At 39.5% G+C, this 26,137-nt stretch overlaps 1 protein-coding gene across 1 annotated transcript in view; it reads right to left on the bottom strand.

Annotated features, from left to right (window-relative positions):
• LOC120532382 (baculoviral IAP repeat-containing protein 1-like) overlaps positions 1-13,312 on the bottom strand; it is an 85,282-nt gene extending 71,970 nt beyond the window's left edge. Inside the window, 1 exon segment of the mRNA XM_039758323.1 lies at positions 13,261-13,312. Coding sequence (XP_039614257.1) covers positions 13,261-13,275 — 15 coding nt within the window. The 5' untranslated portion in view covers positions 13,276-13,312.
• Positions 13,313-26,137: the final 12,825 nt, after the last annotated feature.

Raw genomic sequence — 26,137 nt, forward strand, 5'->3', positions numbered from 1 at the left:
TACTCACAGAAAAATTCACAAAGTAATACACACGCTGTCTCTAGAGTTTCTCCACACTCTGAATCCTCCAGGCACTACTTACAAAAGGTTACATTGACAATCGTGTTACGTTATTTTTAAAATGTTTCCTTTTCTTAGCACAAGCACAGCTGAGAAGCCTCGATGCATGTGCTTCATAACGCGTTAAAAAATCACGCATTTAATCACACTTTGCATTCCAAGCAAAGGGGAACTTCTGTCAATGCATGATTTCCTGGTACACCGATTACATTGATGCACACATCAGAGCTACAAAAATGTAACAGTCTGAAGAAAGCGCGTTGCTAGGACTGATCGGAGGCAAATTTCATTTCAAAAGAATACCCGACAGAAGCCTTGATAAAAGCGTGGTTTTGTGCAAACTGTGGAAAAAGGAGTTTGCATAACACTGAGGCACTTCAACCTTACGGTACCATCTAAATGCAAAACATGTTACAGTGAACACAGAAACTGTGTATGCTGTTAGCACTAGCAGTACGAGTTTGAGTACCAACAAATGGTGTCAGCAGCCCAAAACTGATGAAATGACTGGCTTCATGACCAAAATTAGTAGGTCAACATCGGTCAAACTTACAAATTCTCTCGCAAAATCGATTGCTTTGGACTGTAGACCACTAACAGTGGTGAAAGATAGGGGGTTAGAAAATATGCTACAGTTAGCGTCAGGTGATCCAACCTTTCAACTGCCGTGCCGAGAGACTATTTCAAGTAAAATTCAACAGCTTTATGACACTGAAAAGCAAGCAAAATTAGATGCATTACAGAAAGCGGACTTTGTGGCTCTTACTGGGGATCATTGGACTTCCGTGACCGTTAGTAATTCTAATTACATCTAATTACAAAATGTTCAATGATCACACTGTTTTAGCCTAATGTACAAAATAATTTTGGCTAAGGTTACTCAGAGTTTAAAGGTGAAGCTGGTCAAATTAACTTTTATGTTTCTGCCTTATTTTTTTAAGATGAAAAACTGCACTTTATGTTAAAATTTTTCTTATTATTTAAAGACAATACCATTCTGAACATGTACTTAAAGTACTTAGAATACCACTTTATTTTTAAGTCTGCCCAATTTTAGCCACAGATGATGATTCTTATTTCAATTGAAATGCAGTTTAAATGCATTTTTTTTTTCAGAAATTAAAAGAGCTTGAGTTTACAATATTCATGTCCATGTCTATTATTTGGTTCTGCCGCCCACTAAAACCCTTTTTAAATTAAAAAACCATTTGCGCTTTGGGGCAAATTTACGTATGCAATGACATGCAATGAATCAAGATTAATTAATTACAAAGCCTCTAATTAATTAGATTAATTTTTTTAATCGAGTCCCACCCCTAATATATATATGTGTATATATATATATATATATATATATATATATATATATATATATATATATATATATATATATATATATATATATATATATATATATACAGTGGGATACAAAAGGTTGGGCAACCTTGTTAATAGTCATTATTTTCCTGTATAAATCATTGGTTGTTGCGATAAAAAATGTCAGTTAAATACATCATATAGGAGACACACACAGTGATATTTGAGAAGTGAAATGAAGTTTATTGGATTTACAGAAAGTGTGCAATAATTGTTCAAACAAAATCAGGCAGGTGCATAAATTTGGGCACCACAAAAAGAAATGAAATCAATATTTAGTAGATCCGCCTTTTGCAGAAATTACAGCCTCTAAACGCTTCCTGTAGGTTCCAATGAGAGTCTGGATTGTGGTTGAAGGTATTTTGGACCATTCCTCTTTACAAAACATCTCTAGTTCATTCAGGTTTGATGGCTTCCGAGCATGGACAGCTCTCTTTAACTCACACCACAGATTTTCAATTATATTCAGGTCTGGGGACTGAGATGGCCATTCCAGAACGGTGTACTTGTTCCTCTGCATGAATGCCTTAGTGGATTTTGAGCAGTGTTTGGTCGTTGTCTTGTTGAAAGATCCAGCCCGGCACAGCTTCAGCTTTGTCACTGATTCCTGGACATTGGTCTCCAGAATCTGCTGATACTGAGTGGAATCCATCGTCCCTCAACTTTGACAAGATTCCCAGTCCCTGCACTGGCCACACAGCCCCACAGCATGATGGAACCACCACCATATTTTACTGTAGGTAGCAGGTGTTTTTCTTGGAATGCTGTGTTCTTTTCCTCCATGCATAACGCCCTTGTTATGCCCAAATAACTCAATTTTAGTTTCATCAGTCCACAGCACCTTGTTCCAAAATGAAGCTGGCTTGTCCAAATGTGCTTGAGCAGACCTCAAGCGGCCCTGTTTGTGCTTCCTCTGCATCACTCTCGCATACAGCATCTCCTTGTGTCAAGTGCACCGAATGGTTGAGCGATGCCCAGTGACTCCATCTGCTGCAAGATGATGTTGTAGGTCTTTGGTGCTGGTCTGTGGGTTGACTCTGACTGTTCTCACCATTAAATTAAGCTTCTGTCTATCCGAAATCTTTCTTGGTCTGCCACTTGAACCTTAGCTTGAACTGAGCCTGTGGTCTTCCATTTCCTCAATATGTTCCTAACTGTGGAAACAGACAGCTTAAATCTCTGGGACAGCTTTCTGTATCCTTCCCCTAAACCATGATGGTGAACAATCTTTGTCTTCAGGTCACTTGAGAGTTGTTTTGTGACCCCCATGTTGCTACTCTTCAGAGAAAATTAAAGGAGGAGGGAAACTTACAATTGGCCCCTTAAATACTCTTTCTCATTATAGGATTCATGTGTGTATGTAGGTCAGGGGTCACTGAGCTTACCAAGCCAATTTGAGTTCCAATAATTAGTTCTAAAAGTTTTGGAATCAATAAAATGACAACGGTGCCCAAATTTATGCACCTGCCTGATTTTGTTTGAACAATTATTGCACACTTTCTGTAAATCCAATAAACTTCATTTCACTTCTCAAATATCACTGTGTGTGTCTCCTATATGATATATTTAACTGACATTTTTATCGTAACAACCAACGAAAAATAATGACTATTAACAAGGTTGCCCAAACTTTTGCATCCCACTGTATATGTACATATGTATATGCATATATATGTGTGTGTATGTATATATATATATATACACACACACACATATATGTACATATGTATATGCATATATATGTGGATGTATATGTATATATAATAAATATATGTGTGTATATGTATATATATGTTTGTGTGTGTGTATATATATGTATATATATATATATATATATATATGACAGCAACACTCATGACAATGTCAATCATGTTACGTTATTATTAAAATGTTTCCTTTTCTTTTTCAATACTTCTTTAACACACTACTTCTCCACTGCGAAGCGCTTGTTATTTTGCTAGTATATATATACTGTATATATATATATATATATTTATATTTTTTTACCTCCTCTTTGCTCGATCAGCTGCTGGCTTGCTGCTGCTGCCATTCCAAGTGATCTGTATCTCGCACAGCGCTTCGAACATTTAAACACCTGTGCAGCAGCTGTTCTACTCTTTGTCTTTTATTTCTGGGCCAGGGCCTGGTTAAATCTCTTGGCACAAACTCTCGTCTCGCAGGACTGAGTTCTTGACATTTTTTAGTTTATAATTTAAAAACGGAATAAGAATCTGAAAATCTAACAACATCACATTGAAATTCGATAAATTCTGAAAAGAATGATACCAAACATATATATGTAGGTTTTAAAATAAGCCCAATTTAAAGAGTGACAAAAAATGTGACATAAAAACGTGACATAAAATCGTTGCACTTTTAGACTTAGGATTTTATATAGAGAGTAGATTTATTAAAAGAGATCTTCGGAAGCGATGCCGTGGGTATTAGCTAGTAATATATACAAACTAGCAATCAGATGGGGAATTGACCGTAAACAGCAAACGCAGTCAAAGCCAAGTAGAAGGTGGCCACGGTTGCCAGATCCCTAAAACAATTTATGGCCCAATAAAAGGTTAAAAATAGAAGATTTACCCAAAAAAGTAGCCCAATACCTGAGGCAGACAAAATGGCACGCCAGAAAGTGTGTTGCAGTGTCAGAGAGAGGTGACTGTCACATGCGTGAACAATGGGGGCAGCTTAAAGGATCACATAATGAACATAAGAAGGCTGTTGTGCCGAGGAAAGAGCAGTAAATGCCAGTTCGGAATGTAAAAAACTCGGAGAAAAACTTGGAGACAGACTGGCTGCTTTAGAAGATGGGAATAGAAGGTATAATGTCAGAATTGAAGGCCTGCGGAGAATCGAAAGTTTAAACCCGTGAAATTCGCAACTGAACTTTTTCTAAAATAATCGGGGCGACTTTAAAGCAGAATCTGAGATAGCAGCGGCTTACAGCGTCTGGATCAAACACCGTCAGACCCGACCAAGATCTTTTATAGTTCGTTTTGAGCGATTATCATTTAAGTTAGAGGTGATGGAACTCCTCAGGAAAAAAGGAAGATATTATATATGAAGATTGCCACATTCGCGTCTTCCCTGACTTCTCTCCAGCAACAGCTATCAAGCGCGCCTTCTATAATATTAAACAGCGGCTACGGCAAGCCAATGTCAAATCGGCCTCCTGTATCCGGCAAAACTGAAAGTGGAATGGCAGGGTCATTTCTATGTTTTCGCTAGCAAGGAGGAGGCAGAAAATGAGTTAAGAAAGCTGATCCCGGGACTATTCTGATACATAATTGTGAGTCATGGCGGTAAATGATAAAGCTAGGATTAATAATCTACTGTCTGATCTATTTGTTTTAAAATACGGGTTTTTTTTATCAGCATATATTCTCATATTCTTATATTATTATTACTTACTTATTACTTATCATTACTTAGTATTACTAGGCTAAATGTTTATGTTTTATTGTGCTTAATTACGTTTTCCTCCTCTTTTTTCTTTTCTAATTATTTCATGTGTACCCTAAATGAGACTGTTCAATATCATACCCTTGGTTTGCTGTTATTGCTATTACTGCATTAAGACTTGTTATGCTTGTTTTGGACACATCTTTAACACCATCACCTGGGTTTATTATCTGGGGATATCATCTTAATGCACTAAAATTGATGAAGATTATATGTATGTGTATGTGTATGTATATATATATATATGTATATGTGTATATATATATATATATATATATATATATATATATTAAGTGCAAAATTCTTTTCTTTTTTTTCTTTTTCCTCTTTTAAAGACTATATTGGTAACAGATATCTCTATCTTTTAACCTTAAAGCGCCACTGCATGGGGGCTTGATGTGCTTTGGGCGTTCTCTGTCTCTGGGTATGTCAGAGGACTGGGACTGCGTGAAGTGGGTTTTAGCCTCACCTGGGGAGGCAAAAAGGGAGGGTGGGGGTTAAGGGGAAGAGAAAGAGAGCAGGCTTGATCTATATCTAATCTATCATCTCAATCTTTATAATTATAACTATCAGCGTAATAATAAGCTGCATGGCAACAACTCTTGGGGAATAGGAAATTAAGACCTAAACTATTTCACTTCCAGTTAAGACTATAATATGACACCAAAAACTTAGAATCAGTGTCTCCATGATGGGACAGTTAACCGTAAGCTGGAATGTTAAAGGCCTGAATCACGAATTAAAGAGAAAGAAAGTACTTTCTCACCTAACAGGTCTAAATGCTAAAATAGTATTTTTACAGGAAACCCACTTACTAAGTAAGGATCAGTTCCGGCTGCAAAAAGACTGGACTGGCCAAATGTTCCATTCTAGTTTTACAAAGAAAACTAGAGGGGTGGGAATTCTCATACATAGAACAGTACCATTTGTAGCATCAGATGTAGTATTGGATCCTGAAGGGAGATATGTGATGGTCATGGGAGACTTATCTAACTGTAAAATGATTTTGATAAATGTTTATGCACCTAATGTTGATGATAAGGAATTTATACAAAATTTATTTGCATCCATTCCCAATCTGAACACTCATAAACTTATAATGGCTGGGGACTTTAATTGTGTTCTAAATCCACTTTTAGATAAGACTTCCTCCACAGGGGGGAGCGGCAACTAACACCGCAAAGATAATTACAAAGTTTATAACTGATCACAACTTATCAGATCCCTGGAGGTTTTTAAACCCAAATTCAAGAACATATTCTTTCTACTCACCAGTACATCATTGCTACTCAAGGATTGATTACTTCTTTATAGATAATAACTTCTTGCCTAAGATTAAATCTTGTAAATACGATGCTATTGTTATTTCAGACCATGCTCCGATGATCTTGGAGCTGAAATTACTAAGCCCCATACACTCACCCCAGAGATGGCGTCTCAATCCGCTTCTATTAGCTGAGAATTGTACTGAATTTATATCCAAACAAATCGAATTCTTTCTAGAGACAAATACATCCCCTGAGATCTCTGCAGGAATACTCTGGGAAACTCTTAAGGCCTTCTTAAGAGGACAGATTATCTCATATCTTTCCCACAGAAATAAATCCGAGCGAAGAAAGTAGCAGAGATAAAAGCGAAATTACTAAAATAGATGAAGAACATGCCAGACTACCAAGCGAGACTCTACATAAGAGGAGGCAGGCTCTACATTCAGAATTAAACCTCTTGACAACTAAAGAAACCGAACAACTAATTTACAAATCCAGACATCATTATTATGAACATGGAGAAAGCTAATAAGCTTTTAGCGCAACAAATTCACAAGCAAGATGCATAGCGCAATCTCGGTAATTACTAACACGAATGGAGATAAAATCATCGAACACAAAAATATAATGTACACTTTTAGAGACTACTATAAATCCCTATATACTACTGAGTTTAAAGAAGACAATATACAATCTAATGCATTTCTGGATAAATTACAGATACCACAAATTGGCGCTTTTAGTGTGGAGGAACTCGATAAACCTCTGTCATTATCAGAATTACTGGATGCTATAAAGTCACTCCAAGGTGGAAAAGCAGCAGGCCCTGATGGCTACCCTGCAGAGTTTTACAAGAAATTCTCCGCTCAGCTAGCTCCCTCCTATTAGCAACATTTACAGAAGCCAGAGATAACCAATCTCTTCCACAAACCTTTCGCCAAGCACTAATCACTGTCTTTCCAAAACAAAATAAGGACTTATTACAATGTGCATCATACAGACCAATTTCACTTCTGAATAACGACGTTAAAATACTCTCTAAAATCATAGCTAGAAGGATGGAGAAAGTGCTCCCTCAGTAATATCACAAGACCAAACTGGATTTATTAGGGGCCGACACTTATCTTCAAATCTTGACGCCTGTTTAATGTAATATACTCACCAACTAAATCAAACACCCCAGAAATATTATTATCATTGGATGCAGAAAAAGCATTCGACATGATTGAATGGAAATACCTTTTTACTATTTTGGAGAAGTTTGGGTTTGGCCCGAACATTTGTGCATGGATTAAATTACTGTATACTAACCCAGAAGCTTCAGTTTGCATCAATAACATTTGCTCAGACTACTTTAAACTAGAGCGTGGCACAAGACAAGGATGCCCTTTGTCACCACTGCTGTTTGCAATTGCCATTGAACCACTGGCAATACATTGTCGAAATACTGATCAGATAAAGGGGATTAGCAGAGAAGGACTGGAACAGAAAATCTCATTATATGCAGATGACATGGTACTGTATATATCGGACCCAGAAAATTCTGTGCCTGCAGTCTTAGCAGCACTCACAGAATTTCAAAAGCTCTCTGGTCTCAGAATTAATCTGAATAAAAGTGTACTCTTTCCGGTGAATTCGCAAGCATATAATATTAGATTAGACACCCTTCCTTTTATCATTGCAGAACAGTTTAAATACCTCGGGGTAAACATCACAAGTAAACATAAAGCTCTTTATCAACAAAATTTAGTGTCTGCATGGAAAAAATTAAACAAGACTTGCATAGATGGTCAACCCTTCATCTCACACTAGCTGGAAGAATTAACACTGTTAAGATGAATATTCTTCCTAAGCTCCTTTTTATTTCAAAACATACCAATATACATTAATAAATCGTTCTTTAAGCAATTAGATTCAACAATAACCTCATTTATTTGGAATTCTAAACATCCACGCATCAAAAGAGCGACCCTACAAAGACAAAAGGCAGAAGGTGGCATGGCTCTACCTAACTTCCAGTTTTATTACTGGCGCAAATATACAGTCGATAAGAACCTGGACACAAATAGAAGAACATACACAGGCATGGACCGCAATAGAAGTAAAATCCTGCAGTACTTCTTTGTATTCCTTGCTTTGTGCTCCAATAAACACACGTTATCGGCAATACACTAATAACCCAATTGTGCTCCACTCACTTAGAATCTGGAACCAATGTAGAAAGCATTTTAAGGCGGAGAAGCTTCTTTCTGTGGCACCTGCAAAAGAACCACCTCTTTCAACCCTCACAAACATATGCAGTTTTAATATCTGGAAAAATTTGGAATTAACTTGCTTAGAGATCTTTATATAGACAACGTCTTTGCATCCTATGAACAATTACATTCCAAATTTAACATTCCAGCTACAAATTTCTTTCACTATCTTCAAATCAGGAACTTTGTTAAACAGAACCTTCCAGATTTTCCTCATCTTGCACCCTCATCCACGCTGGAAAAATTATTGCTCAATTTCAAGGAGTTAGACTCCATCTCTACAATATATAAAATCCTTTTACAATCCCTTCCTTTCAAAGATCCAAGAGGACACTGGGAAAATGACCTCTCAATTAATATATCAGAAAAGGAGTGGAAAGTAGCAATGCAGAGAATTCACTCAAGCTCCATATGCAAAGCATACAATTATACAACTCAAAATTATATATCGAGCACATCTGTCTCGACTAAAACTCTCAAAATGTTTCCAGGGCATGATCCAACCTGCGAGCGTTGCAACCAAGCCCCAGCCTCACTAGGTCACATGTTCTGGGCCTGCACCAAATTAACATTATTCTGGACAAAAATTTTTAATTACCTCTCAGACAGTCTTGGACTCACAATCCCTCCTAACCCATTAACAGCTGTGTTTGGGGTTCTTCCAGAGGGTCTTAAAGTGGAGAAAGACAAACAAATTGTGATTGCATTCACTACACTGTTGGCACGCAGACTTATTCTGATAAACTGGAAGAACCCAAACTCTCCTCTTTAAGTCAGTGGGAAACTGATGTGTTATATTATTTAAAATTGGAAAAAATCAAATACTCAGTTAGAGGATCTGTGCAGACTTTTTCAAAACATGGCAGGATCTAATCAGTAATATTTTGAAATGATTTATAAAGCACAGAGAATTTGTTGATTTAGGTATTTTTAAAGCCTTAAATTTTACACCTTTGGCTTGCTCTCTCTCTCAAGGGTGGGGATCGATCTGTTCTTAGCATAATTCTTTTTTTTGTAAAACTTGATTGCTATGTATTGATTGTAATAAAATTAATAAATAAAAAAAAAAAAAAAAGAAGGCGCTGTTGATTAAGACTTTATTTCTTCCTCTCTGAGGAGACTGGAAGATTGACGGCCTTAACACCCTTGACGTCACTTCCGGTGTCTGCCTGCCTGGACTCCCCTCTTATGGCCAGAAGTCCTTATCAACGGGAGCGCCACCGTATTGAGTAGTCTGTTTGGAGTCTCGTGTCTGCAATGACATTTTTCTTTTCTTTTAATGTATTCATAACTCTCATTTTCTTTGATTTATAAAGGGTCTGCCTATGGATACCCCAACTCCTTACAGCTATCTGTGTTCTTTCTTGCAGTACATACCAACAAAGTCCAGGCTGGGGGGTGGTCACCTCAGAGATATTCCAGAGTGATAGAAAGGGTATATACTGTCACACAAAGGGCATTGTTTGGGTCCCCCTGGTAAAGAACATATACATGTGCAAACAGCAGTGGAAGGGAAGACAAAAATGGTCAAAATACGGGGGCCAAAAATAGCCCAAAATACTGCATTGCTTTTAAAAAAAGTAGCCTAAAAAACACAACCCACGAAAGCTTGCTTTTTCCAGTGGACAACAGATCAGAAATAGCCCAACTATTGCCATGGACCTGGCAATACTAAAGGTGACCTTAGTCCAATTCACAGTTAGTTATTACAGGGGTTTAACTATTTGGACCACCTGTCATCACCATATGCTTGATTGTCTGATTGTCTCTTAGGGAATGCATACACTATGAGCACAGCAAATCACTTTATCCTATTTTACTTTCCAACATAAGGTGGATTGAAAAAGTATTCAGGCCCCTTGCCTTTCGGCACACTTTACTGTGTTGTAGATGTAATTTTAAATGGATAAATCTGACTGGGTCGTCCTTTAATGTGTACTCAGTAACCCATAATGACAAAATTAAAATGGGTTTTCAGAAAGGTTTGCAAAATTCTATAACACTGGAATCCCTGAAGCCTACGAAAAAACGTGTAATCCCGGGCCACCTTAAATCCCTTCGCACTTCTCCATCAGCATCTTTTGTGTTGTAAATGTGTCAATCAGCACAAGCAGCCTGCTGTCCCATCCCCTGCCTTGACGGAGCTTAACTCGGGCTAAAAGTTCTCCCAGCTCAAGGTATCTGCGTGTGGGGTTCCTGGAGTTGTATAGGGTAAATAATATAGTATATCGATATTTGGAATACATGCATTTCAAGTGTGTTCCATGTCTACAAAGATCTGGGTAAGTGTAGGATGACAGGAAATGCGAGAAATGCAAGAAATGCTGAACACTTACCTAAAGCAGAGACTTTTTCCATGTTATACTATTAATGACGTGAAGACTTTAGTCCAAATATCAAATAAACACATGCACTTTTTACTGAAGAATATAACCAAAGGATAAAAAAGCATTCAATTTATATGTGGCTGTCAACGAGTTAAAAACCCAAGCTCAAATGTCAATCGACAGACTGTTAATACATATTATTGAATGGTGCAGAGGTAAGAACTTCTGCCTTGTAACCCAAAGGTCCCAGGTTCGAGCCCGGGTGCTCTGTGTTTTGAGGAGTGAGCTGCTATTATTTTTATTTATACAACATAATAAAACATATATTTGATTTGAGTGTGTAACACCTGATGTAAATTTTGCCTTCTTGTAAAAGTTAGCAAACTATTATTCAGTTTTATTCTCTCAGTGGTCTTCACGTGGTACAACGAACTTGTCCCTCCTTCTCTGAGTTGATAGCATTTATCTCTATTCTTTTTACAACAGCAGCACTGTGGCTGATGCCTGCTCAGAACTATTTGTTGTACCAGCAATTAAAGATACAATGTCCCGTGACCGTTATCAGGCTGGACAATGGCAGAACCGTTGCAACAGACAGCACTCTCAATGGCTAATAGACTGCTCTGCACCACAATGCAACTGTGGATTTCCTGCAATGTTCAATGAACATTGTTAAGGGTTAAATGGCATTGGACCACCCCAATTGGTCTAGTTTCAAGAAAAGACAGCTGCCTTTTTAAAATTACACTTGAGTTTTTCTCTGACTAACATGGTTCCATGGGTCAAATTGTTAGGCAAAGTTGGCACACATCCACATCTAATGAATGGGACTGTAGTGTTTAATGGGCAATATACAGGGTTGAATACTGTAGGTAACCCTAATTTTCATAAATTCAAAAAGAATCAGCTTGCATGGTTAAACTGCAGTTGAGTTTTGCTCAGCCCAACTGGTAACTGAGTCTAATAGACTGGCAAATGTGGCACACTTCCATATCTACTGAATGAGGTTTACTGTGATGTTTAAAGGGCACTATAAAGGGTTAAATGGTATCATGCCTCCCTAACATTCACAGCTTTGAGGAAAGACAGAATCTTTTGTTAAGATGTAGTTGAGATTTGCCCATCCTAACGTGGGCACCTGTGTCAAATGGGTTGGCAAATTTGGCACACTGACATATCTAATGAACAAAATGTACTATGATGTTTAGTGAGTATTGTAAAGGGTTAAATGGCATTGGGACACCCCAATTGTCATAGTTTCAAGAACAGACAGATGTCCATTGTTAAATTACAGTTGCGTTTTACCCACCCCATTGTGGATAACTGGGTCAAATGGGTTGGCAAAGTTGGCACACTCCCATATCTAATGAAAAGGATTTACTGTGATATTTAACTGGCATTGTAAAGGGTTAAATGACATTAAATGACAACCCTCATTTTCTCAGTTCTAAGGAAAGATGGATGCCCCTGTCAAGATACAGTTGAGCTTTACACAGCCCAAGGTGGACACCTGAGTCAAATGGGCTGGCAAAGCTGGCACACTCCCATATCTAATGAATGGGATTTACTGTGGTGTTTGAAGGGCACCATAAATGGTTAAATGGCATCATGCCACCTTAATTTCCAGAGTTCTTAGGAAAGACAAAAGCCTCTGTTAAGATGCAATTGAGTTTTACCCAGCCCAAAGTGGGTACTTGAGTCCAATGAACTGGCATATTTAACACCATGCCAATGTTGAATAAGTAATTGGTCTGCACAAGCTGTGTAATTATTATTATATTATATATATATATATATAATAATAATAATAATAATAATAATAATAATAATAATAATAAAATATTTTATATATAGCACCATTCTCATGAATAAGGAGCTGGCTGGAAACAAATAACGAACTGCGAATAAGTAGCTAACGTCAGCCTGGTGTAAATCAGTCGGCTTCTCAGGTACATCAGGCACGTCACCGGTCACCTTAACCTTAACCGTATTATACTGCCCTGGAACTTTTGTGCGTATGTGCTTCAGAATGCCATGTTAATAAACTGTAGTCAAACATTGACTGTAAACGGCTGTCGCATTTTAAATAGCACTATTATTATCACGAATACTGATCTGCCTTTATAAGTAGACTGTGGCGACGTACGGACTCGAACACATTCGTTATGGGCTTTTAAACTCAAGCATCGCACCAGGACTTTGTTAATTAGACAACCACCACCCCATTCATTATATCCTGTAGTCTTTCATTGTTACATATTTTAAAGTATGGATATCATGTAAGAAGCCTGTATCGTCACCCTGAGGAAGTTCACACAATGCCAAGAGGCCGAAGTACGCGGCTGACCCGACATTACTGTTACAACACGGAAATAAGTCACTTAAAAATACCTGTAATCAAATAAACCGACATCTTCTAAAATATAAACTTTGTGTTTGAAATGCATATCTACGTTCAAATTTTACATGTGATGGTCGTACAGTCGTAGAGGGGCGTCTTACCTGCGAGCTATCCATCTTGCCGACCTTCTGTCACGCGTACCACCAATTTGCTTTCGATTTCGAAATAGCGGAATGTGACAGGGAGGAGGACACAATGGCTCGCCGTGCCACCAATCTCCCCACCTCCCCCGCCACCCCCCTATTACGTGCATGGTATTATTCGTATAAAGTTTTACAGTACAGAACATTTCTGGTGATCGCACGTAATTGACGTACTGATGAAGAAAAGACAGGAGACGGGATTCTGGGAGAAAAATTGCGCTTACTTGCTCTTCACGACAAGTCCCTTTAACTGCATTGTCAGAGGTGCCTATGAAGGTGAACCCACTGGAACGGCACACAATTCGTGGAGATGGGGACCACTCCCAGAAAAAAAACATTTACAATGGAACCCAGACATAATGTTCCCATATTTAGCGTCTTCGCACATTTAACATTTTTGGGTCTCTTGTTGAGCATAAAACTGACAATGTCTGAAAAATTGGAAGTTCTGCATGGCCAAGTTCGCACTGCAGCTAAAAGTGACTCCATCCTGATTTTTGTCTTGAAACTGATTTTCATTTATATATTTTTTGTCTGCTCAAATTACCTTTGCAACTGGTCCAAATCTGATGTGAATACAGATTGCCTGACTTGATTGTGTCCCACCCCACATGTGCAAAATGTAAAAAACCTGTCAGACAGGTGTTCGCTGATGTTCTTCTCCAGCTGTTTCAGGGCAGTAAGTCAGCGAATTAGTGAGATACAACCAACTGCAGACCACCGCAGCTCCGCGATTTAAGGGAGTAGGTTCTAAAGTGCAGCCTGCAATAGGCATGACGTAGGTCACCTGACACCCACAAGATCATAGAATGGCCACAACGTCAGTCACTAAACGAGAAGGGTCCAGCTGCAGACCTCCACAGCTCAGCAATTCAGCAGCTCCACTGGGCAGCCAACTGGACAGCACATTTTTGTCGTTTGGTTTACTTGACTTAAGTCAGATAATGCTCCCACAACCCTAATCCTAACCACAGCGTAATCAGGGCATTCCTTGGGCATTTCATGACTGACACTACAGGTGTTACGTGATGTTGGGGCGTTACGTGATTGACCTCTTGGTATTGTCCATGGGCACTCTGTTGGATTCAGGAGCTCTGCTGAACATCACTGACATACAGTATAATGTAAAGGATCAATCTCCGCAGGGCTCTGGGGGTCTGCAGCTGTTCTATTTGGAATTCATAAATTCATGATGACAAGGAAGGGTCTGCACACAGAAAAGTCACTCAAATCTGAAAAATGTGATTCCTTATCTCTTTCATTAATCACACCTCTCCATAGATACCAGATTTGTGTCACATGAGTGTGAAAATGGGAATGAATGGAGTTGCAGTGTGTAGCAGTGCTACCATTGGTTAGAACTGCATCTCCCAGCAGTCCTTGCAGGGCTGTTGGGGGCAAAGGTGGCCAGAGGGGTTCAAAAGGAGGGCTGGGGACGAAGAGGGAAAACGTTTTGTTCTTGTTTGTTTGGTGCTTGTTATAACTGTTGAACTGCCTGTCGTTGTCTGCTTTACATCTTCGTGTCCTGGATTGTGTTGTTTGTTGGGGTCTGGAATCATTCGCCTACCTGTTTACTGTTACTGAGGACGTTGTCTGGATTCATTGGCTTTCACGGAAGAAAGAGCGCTCCTGAACCATTCATCTGTCAACTTACTTCAGCAACTACCGGTAGGACTGTGTGTTTCCATTTCCCTCGCTTCATTCAAACCACTGGACATAACTTCACCGCTGATCATTTCATACATGGACTTTACTGCGTGTTTGTCGTGTTTCTGTTAATTGTAATATCGCCGAAGGGATCAGGGGTTGTATTATTGTTTTCATTGAGTTAATTTAATTTCATTATACTTTTTTTTCGTTTAAGTTCCCAGTGCGTTTTCTTTGTCTCTGTAGTGTGTGGGTGTGTGTCGTGCCAAGGCTGGGGTTGTCCCTGGTAATCCTCATATAAAATAAATAAATCACCGTCTTCCACGACGGTGTGAATCTTAGCGGCTTCTGACTGCTACAAGTGTTAACACCGTCTTTGGGTTTTGAAACATCAAACACAAGGTTGTATGCAGTGGTTTAACAATAGCACGGTAGATAGATAGATGGATATGAAAAGCACTATTTAATAGATAGATAGATAGATAGATGTGAAAGGCACTATATGCTAGATAGATGTGAAAGGCACTATATGCTAGATAGATGTGAAAGGCACTATATACTAGATAGATAGATATGCACTATATAACAGATAGATAGATAGATAGATATGCACTATATAACAGATAGATAGATAGATAGATGTGAAAGGCACTATATACTAGATAGATAGATAGATATGCACTATATAAGGGATAGATAGATATATAGGAAAGGCACTATATGACAGATAGATAGATAGATAGATAGGAAAAGCACTATATAATAGATAGTCAAGAACAGACAGTGTCACACATGCAGTCGATGGGCTTGACTAAATGTGTGGTTACACCAGACCCAGGGTTGGCAGTGCACCCTAATGCCCTTTTTCCCTTCCTCTATAGATCAACAGAAGAAAAGACTCCTTAATTCCACTTCCGGTTCCTGCACAGACCTCTCAGCCAATATGACACCTGACCTCACTTCCGGATAAAGCCCAACAACACACCTCTGTACTATAATTTTCTTTTTAAATTCTGTTATGTGTTGCTAATATATTGTGACATTTAAGGCAGCTGTTGATGGGCTGTGGGGCAGCAGAAAGAGTGCAATGCTGTAAGTGATGGGACTGAGTGAAGGGCTACTGTTCTGTGAGGGGTGGACAGGTCTCTCAGGGGATGAGTGACAGGAGAAGTAAGGAGAAAAAGGAAGGTGCATCAGAAGGAGGTTTGGAGTAGGGAGTCAGGAGACACACCATTGTCATTTGAATATTTATGGTATTTCTGGTAGCTTCAACAACTCTAGCCACTTTCCTCTGCATTGTCTCTCTTTGTGCTTAAGGCCACAGCCCTGCTGTTAACTGGATGGTTTTGTTTATCACACCCTTCTCTGTAAACTCTTGAGCATAAAGTGTGCGATAATTAGAGATGGGCGCCTGAGATCTCACATCAGTCATACCTCAGGAAAATTCAGTTAAAAGCCCCATCACTACACAACTTCTCCCGCAATTTTTGGTCATAGACTTCATATTCATATAACAGTATTACTGTTAATGTTATTTTGTATTGTAATTTTGAGTGTTTTATTAATATATTGTGACATGCAGGCAGCTTGTGACGCGGTATGCAGGAGCAGAAAGAGTGGAATGAAAGCTGTAAGTGATGGGACTGGGTGAAGGGCTTCTGTTCCGTAGAGGGTGGGCATGCCTCTCAGGAGATGAGTGACAGGAGAAGTTCGGAGAAAAAACAAAGGGCAGTGGAAGGAAGTTTTGAGTAGGGAGTAGAGACAATAAGCAGGAGTGTTTGCTGTATACAGAAAGACAGAACATGAGTGGCAGGTGAAAAACTGATTGGTAGGGAAAGTTTTCTTTTATTGTTTTGTAGGTGTGTGCCGATAACCCATTTAATGGAGTATAAGACCAGGCACCGTTTGTTAAAGAACGAAGATTCCAAGTAATACGTAAAAAACTCCAGTACCAATGAGTTATACTTGCTTATTACGTTGGTCTTTACAATATTTTATGTATTAATTTCATTAATACTATATTATATTTTGTTAATATAGTTTTGTTTCATAAATAAATATGACGATTTGCCTAACTAATCTACTGTACAGTATATCTGTTCACTTACCTTTTTTTTCTCTTGTCCATCATGGCTTCACTCCCGATCCCCGATGGATAATTGAGGCTTTACTTTAATTAGGAAATCTAAATGAATTAAGCAAATATTCACAAGAAGCTCTTCCAAACACAATGTGCCATATCCGGGTTCCTTTTCTTCCTGGTTGAAACAGCCAGAGGGAAGTCTCAGGAGTGTTGATGTCAGGGTGGCCCCGCCTCTTGTGGTGCCACCAACAGAGCACATGGGAAAGACACCACAGCTATGGACATTATACACACAGCAGGAGAAATAAGTACTCAAGACAGCAACATTTCTCTCATTAAACATATTTTCAGTGAGGGTATGCACGTTAAATTTAGGTCAGACATCGGTATAAAAATTAATTAAAAGGCACAGCCAAAGAAATCATAAAATTCTAATCAATTAAAAAGTGATGTGCAATAAAGAAGAATTACATGGGAAAAAATGTGCAGCACACAGTCAGAATAAGCACTAAAGCAGTTGACTCCACTAAGAAGTTCTCCTACCTGTGCGCATAAGAATCAGCTGGGTTAGTCTATGTTGGGAGGATAGTTTTTCGACTCACCAATGGATGTGAATGAACAATCATTTGTTACCCAGCTGTCATGCAAGAAACATCTCATGATGGGTAGAGGCAACAAGCTCTCTCAAGACCTTCATGACAAGATGGTTGTGCACTGGCCACTGATGGATTTCTCAACTCCTAAATGTTCCTATGAGCACCTGCAAGTGGAAAGAATATCACTCCATCATCAAGAGCTCCTTGCAAGATTTCCAACTGGGCAGTCAGAAGAGTATCCCATAAGCCATGGACTATTTGAAAAACAGCTCCAGAAAAGATCTGGAAGCAGCAGGTACAATCATCACAGAGAAACAATTAGCAATGATATTCACCACCCTGGTCTTCATGCACAATCACCCCAGATGACTCCATTACTAAAGAAAACCCATGTTGAAGCTTGTTCAGAGCTTGCTAAGCAACAGCTTGAGAAGCCTGTAAATTACTAGGAGAATATACAGTATGTAGTAAGGGCAGAGTACAAACATCAGACTTTTTAGTAATAGTATGACACGCCACGATTGGAGGAGAAATTGCTCTCCATTTGACCCTAAAATTCCTACAGTGAAATTTGGAGGTGGGAGTGTCATGGTATGGGGTTAATTCTCTTCTCATGGCACCTGCAGATTCAATTTCATCAAAAAGAAGATGAACAGTGCCATGTATGAGCAAATGCTTGAGAAGAATCTGTTGCCATCCACAAGGATCATGAGGATGAGACAATGATCCTAAAAACACTGCAAAGAAGACTTTCAATTGGTTCTAGAGGAATAAAATAAAGGTGTTGGAAAGGCACAATCAATCACCAGACTTAGTCCCCATATGACATCTGTGGAAGGAACTGGACATCAAGACTCACCAATGGGCCCCTGAATCTTCAGGATTTAAAGACTGTCTGTGGAGAGGCATGGGCCAAAACCCCACCTGAACATTATGAGAGACTAGTTTCTTCATACAGGAAGTGTCTTGAAGCTGTCATTGCAAATAAAAGCGTTTCCACCAAGTATTAAATACATGGCTATTCAAAATGAAAGAGCAGAAATTTCAAAAATGTATTTCAAGCAAATTCTATAAGACGGTAACACATTCTATACATCACTGGATAGAGGGAAGTTCAAAGTTTAAAAATTCAACTTCAATAAGATTCAAATGACTTCATTTTCATGCAAGATGGTGCCCCGGCTCATTTCCACTTGGAGGTCCGGTGTCACCTGAACGACACCATTCCAGGATGATGGATTGGAAGAGGTGGACAACAAGATCTTGCTCATTGTCTATGAACTCCCAGGTCTCCAGACCTTACCCCCTGTGATTTTTATCTATGGAGGGTATATTAAAGAAAGGGTGTTTGTTCCACGTATGCCTGCTAATCTTCAAGATTTGCGACATCGAATTGAGGAAGCAGTGAATTCAGTAATCTAGGGACCAGTTGACTTATATGTGGCTAGAAATGGTCTACCGTTTTGATGTTTGTCATGCTACACATGGTGCTCATGCTGAGTTCATGCAACCTAAAGGGCCACAGGACTAGTGAGGTGCGGAATAAGTTTCTGTCTTATACAGTTTGTTTGAAATAAATTATTGAAATCTGCTCTTTCATTTTGAATAGCCGTGTATATTTCAATTAGTGTGCTCAAATATTTTTGACTTTGTCATTCCACTTTATTGCACATAACTCTTTTTGATTACTATGACCACTAGCTAGATTGCTTCCAAAGATTCGTAGTTTGTCACATTCTATCCAAACCATCTGCATATGAGTTCATCAAACTCTGTAACGTTATTCCAATCTTCAGGCCTCCAGTTTTGCTGATCGTTTTACTTATTTTCAACTGACGAGTGCGATCTTCTGCTGTTATAGGACTTCCATTTCAAAGATCTGATGTGCTCAGAGATAACCTTCTGCATACCATTGTTATTTGAATATTCATGGTATTTCTGTTCACTTCAACAAATTTAGCCCTTTTCCTCTGACAGGTCTCTCTTTAACAAAGTGCTTTAGCCCACAGAACTGCCATTAGCGTGATGGTTTTGTTCATCACACCCTAGGGAATAAAAAGTGTGAACATTTGAGAAGGGCACCTGAGATCTCACATCAATTATACCTCTGGAAAATTCAGTTAAAGGTGCCATCACATCACACAACTTCTCCAGCCATTTTCGGTCATAGACTTCATTTATATAATATCAGCACGCTGGGTACAGTCATGATTTGGTCCTAGCAGTCTGCAACTCTTCCCCAAAAAACCACTCACTGGGCAGTGTAATGCATCTAATACCACTACGAGGAATAAGTAATTTAGGTATTTTGGACTTGACACACAGAAGAGAGGCTTGTCTGATTAATGTTGCTTGTTTTACATACCCCGGCAGAATGAATCCAATGATAAAGGCCCAAATTTACTGCATCTGTAAAACCTGCTAATGGATGCAGGCAGCAGTTTACTGGCTGTCATCAAAAGGAGTGAGCTCAATACTTCTGTGCTGGAAAGTCGTCATGTAGTCATGTAATTAGAGATTCTGTGTAATTTCTACTCAGTAATCTTACTCTGTCTCTTTATTTTCAGGACTCTATGATGAAGGAATCAAAGGAAAGTACTCATTTTAGAGCACAGTTCAATTATAACCTCTCATGACTTGAGATTGTCCATTGTTGTAATTAATATTTATAGTGAAGTTGCCCAATTGCCCTTTGGGTAAGGGTTACACCTGAAATCTTAACTAATTAGCAAGTAACCTATAAAGAGGGAAAGTTACCTGCATTTATAATGTGAAGGACAGCCACTGCTGCTACATGGCCGGGACACCAACAAGGTTGAAGGACTAGGGGAGAGGGATGAGGAAATACTAGACACTAGAGGGCAGCTCTCCTGGATGGCTGTGGCACCACAGAGTTCTGCAAGGCATGTCGGGAACTGGAGTTTGGTGAAACCCTGTTGGGTTCCTTGGGGGCCACCAGGGGGAGCTGCAGAGCCCTGTAGAGGACCTCCAGTGCACATGGGAGTGATTCCAGGTAATAGTGATGAGCCACCAGGAACACTCCCAGGACCTGAATAAGAGGCCAGAGTCAGGAGGAGGAGGACGAAGCTTCAAGGAGGAGTGGTGGTGCAAAAGAGGAATTGTGTGTTGGTATTTTTGGGTGTACTTGGGACTGTGTTGTGCCTGTGGGGGTCACGGGGAAAATGTGACCCACAGGTGAAGAAAAATAAGAAGTTTTGTTGTTTTTTTACGTGCGTCCGGTGAGAGTCTGTGTCAGGTCTAGCACCTATATAGTGCCTTGTTACAATAAACAACCTCAAATGCTTATTTGGCTGCTGTTCATTCCATGAATTTAATAACCGCTACCAGTATGTACTAAGCATCTCAAAGTAGAAAAGTCCTAAGTGGCTGAAAAATCTCTGGGTGATGTAAATTTGGTCCTAATATTAAGAATTGGAGTAAAACCATTATATTAGTTTTCCTAATTTAGGAGACTACTCCTAACTTCAACCAAGATTTAGTAGAGCTTGTGAGTTATCCTAACTCACTAGGAGTGCCTGAAAATGGTATTCAAGCAGAGACCAGCATGCATATCCCACAAATGGTGGAATGTTTTGAAAATTCTGGACAACAATGAGCAAAGATGGAAAACATTCATAAAAAATTACATGATGGATCCATCTGCGTAGAGAAGCCATGCCAAAGTTAAACTATTGGGTGTGTTATTTTTTCAGGGGGAAATGCAGCTTTGCAACAGCAATGACTTGGATATGTCACAAACCAACTATTTCTCAAATTCTGCACCAAACATACGTCAATACGACACATGAGGTGATACGTAGATTTATTTATTTATTTCCCCACCACTCCACAGGAGTTCATTTTTATGCAAATCGGCACACACATAAAGATCTTTGAGGCAAATGTGGATGAGCACGCATATGTGAGTCGCGTTGATACTTCATAGTATCAACAAGTAGCTAGTCATGGATGCAGACTGTACTATAGTAGCCAGCATATTACCCTGAACTTAGGAGTGGCTCGATGGGTGATTGATGACAAAAATGTCACACAAGTTCACTGAGCTCTGCATTCTACAAACCCCTGGGAAATTCGCTTTGCACCTTCAGGCCCAGGACAGTTCAAGAAGGCAGGTGAAGACTCCTGGGGGATTGAATAAATAGAGCCTCACACAAGATAAGGGGTAGGGGGGATCACAGATAGAGCAACGGCCTGGCACACGAATTGGAAGACGATTGGAAACACTAGAAGATGAAAAAGGCTAGCTTCAATAACTGTTACTTTACGAGGTACTTCCCATGGCCACAACAGTGGTAGACGATTCTTCTAATCGTACAGTTGTGTATCATTCATTCTTAAACAAACATGTTGATTATCGGGCTTAACTGCCATTTGGGGTGCCATAAAATCACAATATCATTCATTCTCAGATGTGGCCTCCTACTCCTTGCTGGGATCGGGACAGGGACTAGAAGGTTTTACAACTACTTCTCATATCCTACTCTGAAGTAGGACAGATGCTTACCCTATTCATCTGTTTAGTGCAATTCTAAGGAGATATTTAAAGAGCTTCTGTAAAAAGCCAAGTTTCTTCCTGGGGACAAAAAAAGTTCTATCTATCTATCTATCTATCTATCTATCTATCTATCTATCTATCTATCTATCATATAGTGCCTTTCATATCTATCTATCTATCTATTATGTAGTGCCATATCTATCTATCTATCTATCTATCTATCTATCTATCTATCTATCTATCTATCTATCTATCTATCTGTCTATCTATTTCTGTGATGCTGTTAAATATGGGCCAGATTTCAAAATTATGAAACAATGCTGCCACCAAGTGGTAAACATAAAGTCTGCAGGACCAAATTACATCATAAAAGAAAAAAAAAGAAATCTGGACATCCAGATTAATTATTATTCATTACTCATTAATTCTTTTTCCATTATGGGGTTGTAGGGAGCAGGACTCTACCCAAACACAACTGGGTGGTAGTTAATAATGAACTCCAAGCTAGATGTTAGTCAATCACACATCCGGACTTAGGACCTTTACAATCTCCAGTCCACCTTAAGTGCATGTCTTTGAATGCAGGAGCAAGCAAACAAATTTATTGGATACAAGGAGGACATGCAAACACTACATAGACCAGGATTTGAACATCTGGAGCTAGGAGACAGCAACACAACCCGGTGCACCACTTTGCTGTCGTTCTTTCTGTTGATCTGCATGCGCTCCGCTCCGTCAATTTTTCATCATAGTGCAAACTTCTGAAGATCTGGGCTAAGTCTAGTAGCTCTACTGCAGACTTTCTTCTGCACTGCTGTATTATCCTCAACTCTGCCCACAGCATTCCAGTTAAAAGATATAATTTAAGTTAACTTCTCATTGCACAAGGGTACATAAAACCCAACATTCTGTTAGCCTTTCTGACTACACCTGCACTTGATTGTCGATATGGAAGAATCCAACAGTTCTCTTTTTATGAGAAATACTTTTCATTCCAATGTTTAACATAAGGAATTATTCACCCAAAAAATGATATTACTTTATAAGTTACATACCACAAGTGACTTCTAGTGATGAACACTAGAGACACTGGAGATAACAAAACTTCTTATGACTATGATGACCAACACTGGACAACAGCAAACAATATCAAAAAGTCCATGCTGAATGTCACATTACTCGGTTCACATAGTCTACGTGTGTATCTACAAAGGCTGCAAACAAACTCTGCTGATATTCACATTTGCACTCGATGAGATCCCTCAGTGCCAGGATGCGGTCGATGGTAAAGTTTTTGGGCGTAAAACCAGATTGCTTTGGTCGCTGTTAGGTGAACAAGTGATCATGGATCCTGTACAGGATGATTGTAGTTGTAGCAAGGACCTTACCCAGCACCTAGAGCAGTGTCATCCCCCTGTAATTGCTTCAATTCAGGAGATCACCCTTCCCTTTTTAGATAGGGATGACAAGTCCCATTTTCCGGTCAGCTGGGATGATGCCCATTTTCCAAATGCAAGCAAAGATTGCTTGCAATGCCAGGAGGACAGCCTTACACCAGCCTAGAGAAGTTCACCCCGGATACCACAGGTCCCTGCAGCCTTTCCCCCCGTAAGCTGGTTCACCAAGCTCAGCTGCTCAGAGTCGCCAGCCTAGCGGGTCACAACTGCAGTGTCATCCATAAGGACTGTTCCATCAGCCACCCTGACTGCGACTCTTTGAGGAACCAATTCGAATGTGCGCAATGCTTCTTTTCCTCTGTAACCAGGACGTGGGTCACTAGACCATAGATGGTGTGTCACTTGCTCACAGATTCCTCTAACAAATGCCTTCTTATCTCGAAGCTGTCCTTCCTCAGTTCCTGGTACAGACCAGAGTTGCCATCAAACCGTGCATTGTGACTCCTCTCGATGATATCCAGTGTGCCCTGCAAGATGAAACACCTTCTTCTGAGAACATTGGTAACACCAACATAACACTCAGCAACCTTTAGGGTCTTGTCATGGAAGGTATCCCACATCACATTAGGATCAGCAGTCACACCCAAATCATACCCTCACACAAACTGCGTGCAAATTCATTAGAAACAACCTGATCTTAGAGTCTGGCCAGATCCAGCCTCGTTCTCCTAGTAGGTGGCAGCCTACTGGACCTAAGCTGGAAAATCCCAAATAGTAAGAACAAGTATGTGGTCAGAGTTTACAAACTGGGCACTTCTGTAGACCTTGCAGTTTTTTAAGAGTCTTTATCGTCTGCCCACAAGGATGTGATCTTCTTCACTGCACCACCAGTATTGGAGTACCAAGCCAACCGATACAGCTCAGGGAGCCGGAAGCAGGATCAAGTGATCTGCTGCACCTGACCGTTTGCAAAGTCAAGGAACATGGAGCCACTTTTTTCACTGTCACCATGCCCATGGGCGCCAGCATAGTCCTCATAAGCCAGCCCTTTCAGTGCCAGAGGTCGCTTGGAAGTCACCCATGACCAGAGAAGTGTCACCTTGCAGCCATCCATCAACCACAGCGTGAAATTGTGAACAGAATGTCTCCCTCACTGAGACATCAATCACTGTGGTCGGAGCATACACCGAGACAACAAACAAGGCACCCACAGAGTGCCTTAATCTGAGTCTTTTAATACACTTAATGAAAGGAGTGACATCGGACACCATCAGAAGGAGCTGATCTGCCACAGCAACAGCAACTTCTTCATTATGACAGCCATCAGAGCGACCAGACCAATAGAAGGTGTACCCAATCTACAGATATCTGGCCGTCACTGAAATGCGAAGTTTGTGAGGCTCCTCCGAGAGCAGAGGAAGTTTCAGCCAGTTCTCTAGCATTTTTAGTATTAGCCTTGAGTTTTACTTGCACTGAGTCCCATTTAAATGTGTGTCCATTCAAACTTGTATGTGTGTAAATCAGACGCTATGGACAGGGCCGGATTTAGACTTGATAAGGCCCTAAGCTATTTGAGACATGGGGCCCTTTATAAGTCCAGATATTCTATGTAAGTGCCAAATATGATTTGTTTTGGGGGCCCCCAAGAAGGCGGGGGCCCTAAGCTATAGCTTGTGTAGCTTATACGTAAATCCTGCACTGGCCATGGATCCTTTCTTCTGACTGCATTGCGATATTCCTGTATACGTGTGGCAAGTATTATAAAGGATATAAACAAGAAAAATGAGAAACAGGATATGAAAGACCTGAAGAAACATATAAGTATTAACTTTATTGCAAACTTTAAAGAAAATATAGAAGCAACTGATGAAAAAATACAGAAAAAGATGAGTAAGTTTGTCAATACGGACACCGAGATCTCAGCAATCTACTGTATACTGTACGTGGATCGAATGCCTCAAAGCCAAGAAGCCTGATTATCGTTTTCAACAAATTTAGGTTAAAAAAGGTTAAAGAAAACTTGATGTCACTTCTCAGACTAAAAGAGATTATATTTGAAAATAACCACATTTGTATATTCTCAGATTTCTCCCCTCTAACAGCTGCTAAACACGCCGTATTCTACAGCATTAAACAATGTTTACGTATACAGCTTCTTGTTTCCTGCTAATTTGAAAGTGGTTATTGAATGCCAGTTTTACATTTTTAGTTCTCCGGATGAAGCAGAAAAAATGCTAAGAAGACTGATCCCGACATCCTTTTGAAACATGTTCATGACTCACATCGTGTCCTGACCAGGCAAAGAAGATTCTGCTTGCAACTTTGTCCATTTTTAATGTGACATTTACTGTAACTATACATTCTATTTCCATTTCTGAGACTTTTTTTAATTACAATTGTTATTACCAATTGTTATATTTAAATTTCTTCCATTGTATACTGTATATGTACATTTTGGTAACCACAAGGTAACTAGCTATTTATAGTGTTTTTTGTTTTTTTTCTACGTCATACACTTGGTTTATCAATCAATCAATCAACATTTATTTATATAGCACATATTCATACAAAAAAATGTAGCTCAAAGTGCTTTACA

Source organism: Polypterus senegalus, chromosome 7, assembly GCF_016835505.1.
Source record: "Polypterus senegalus isolate Bchr_013 chromosome 7, ASM1683550v1, whole genome shotgun sequence".
NCBI classification, from domain to species: domain Eukaryota; kingdom Metazoa; phylum Chordata; class Cladistia; order Polypteriformes; family Polypteridae; genus Polypterus; species Polypterus senegalus.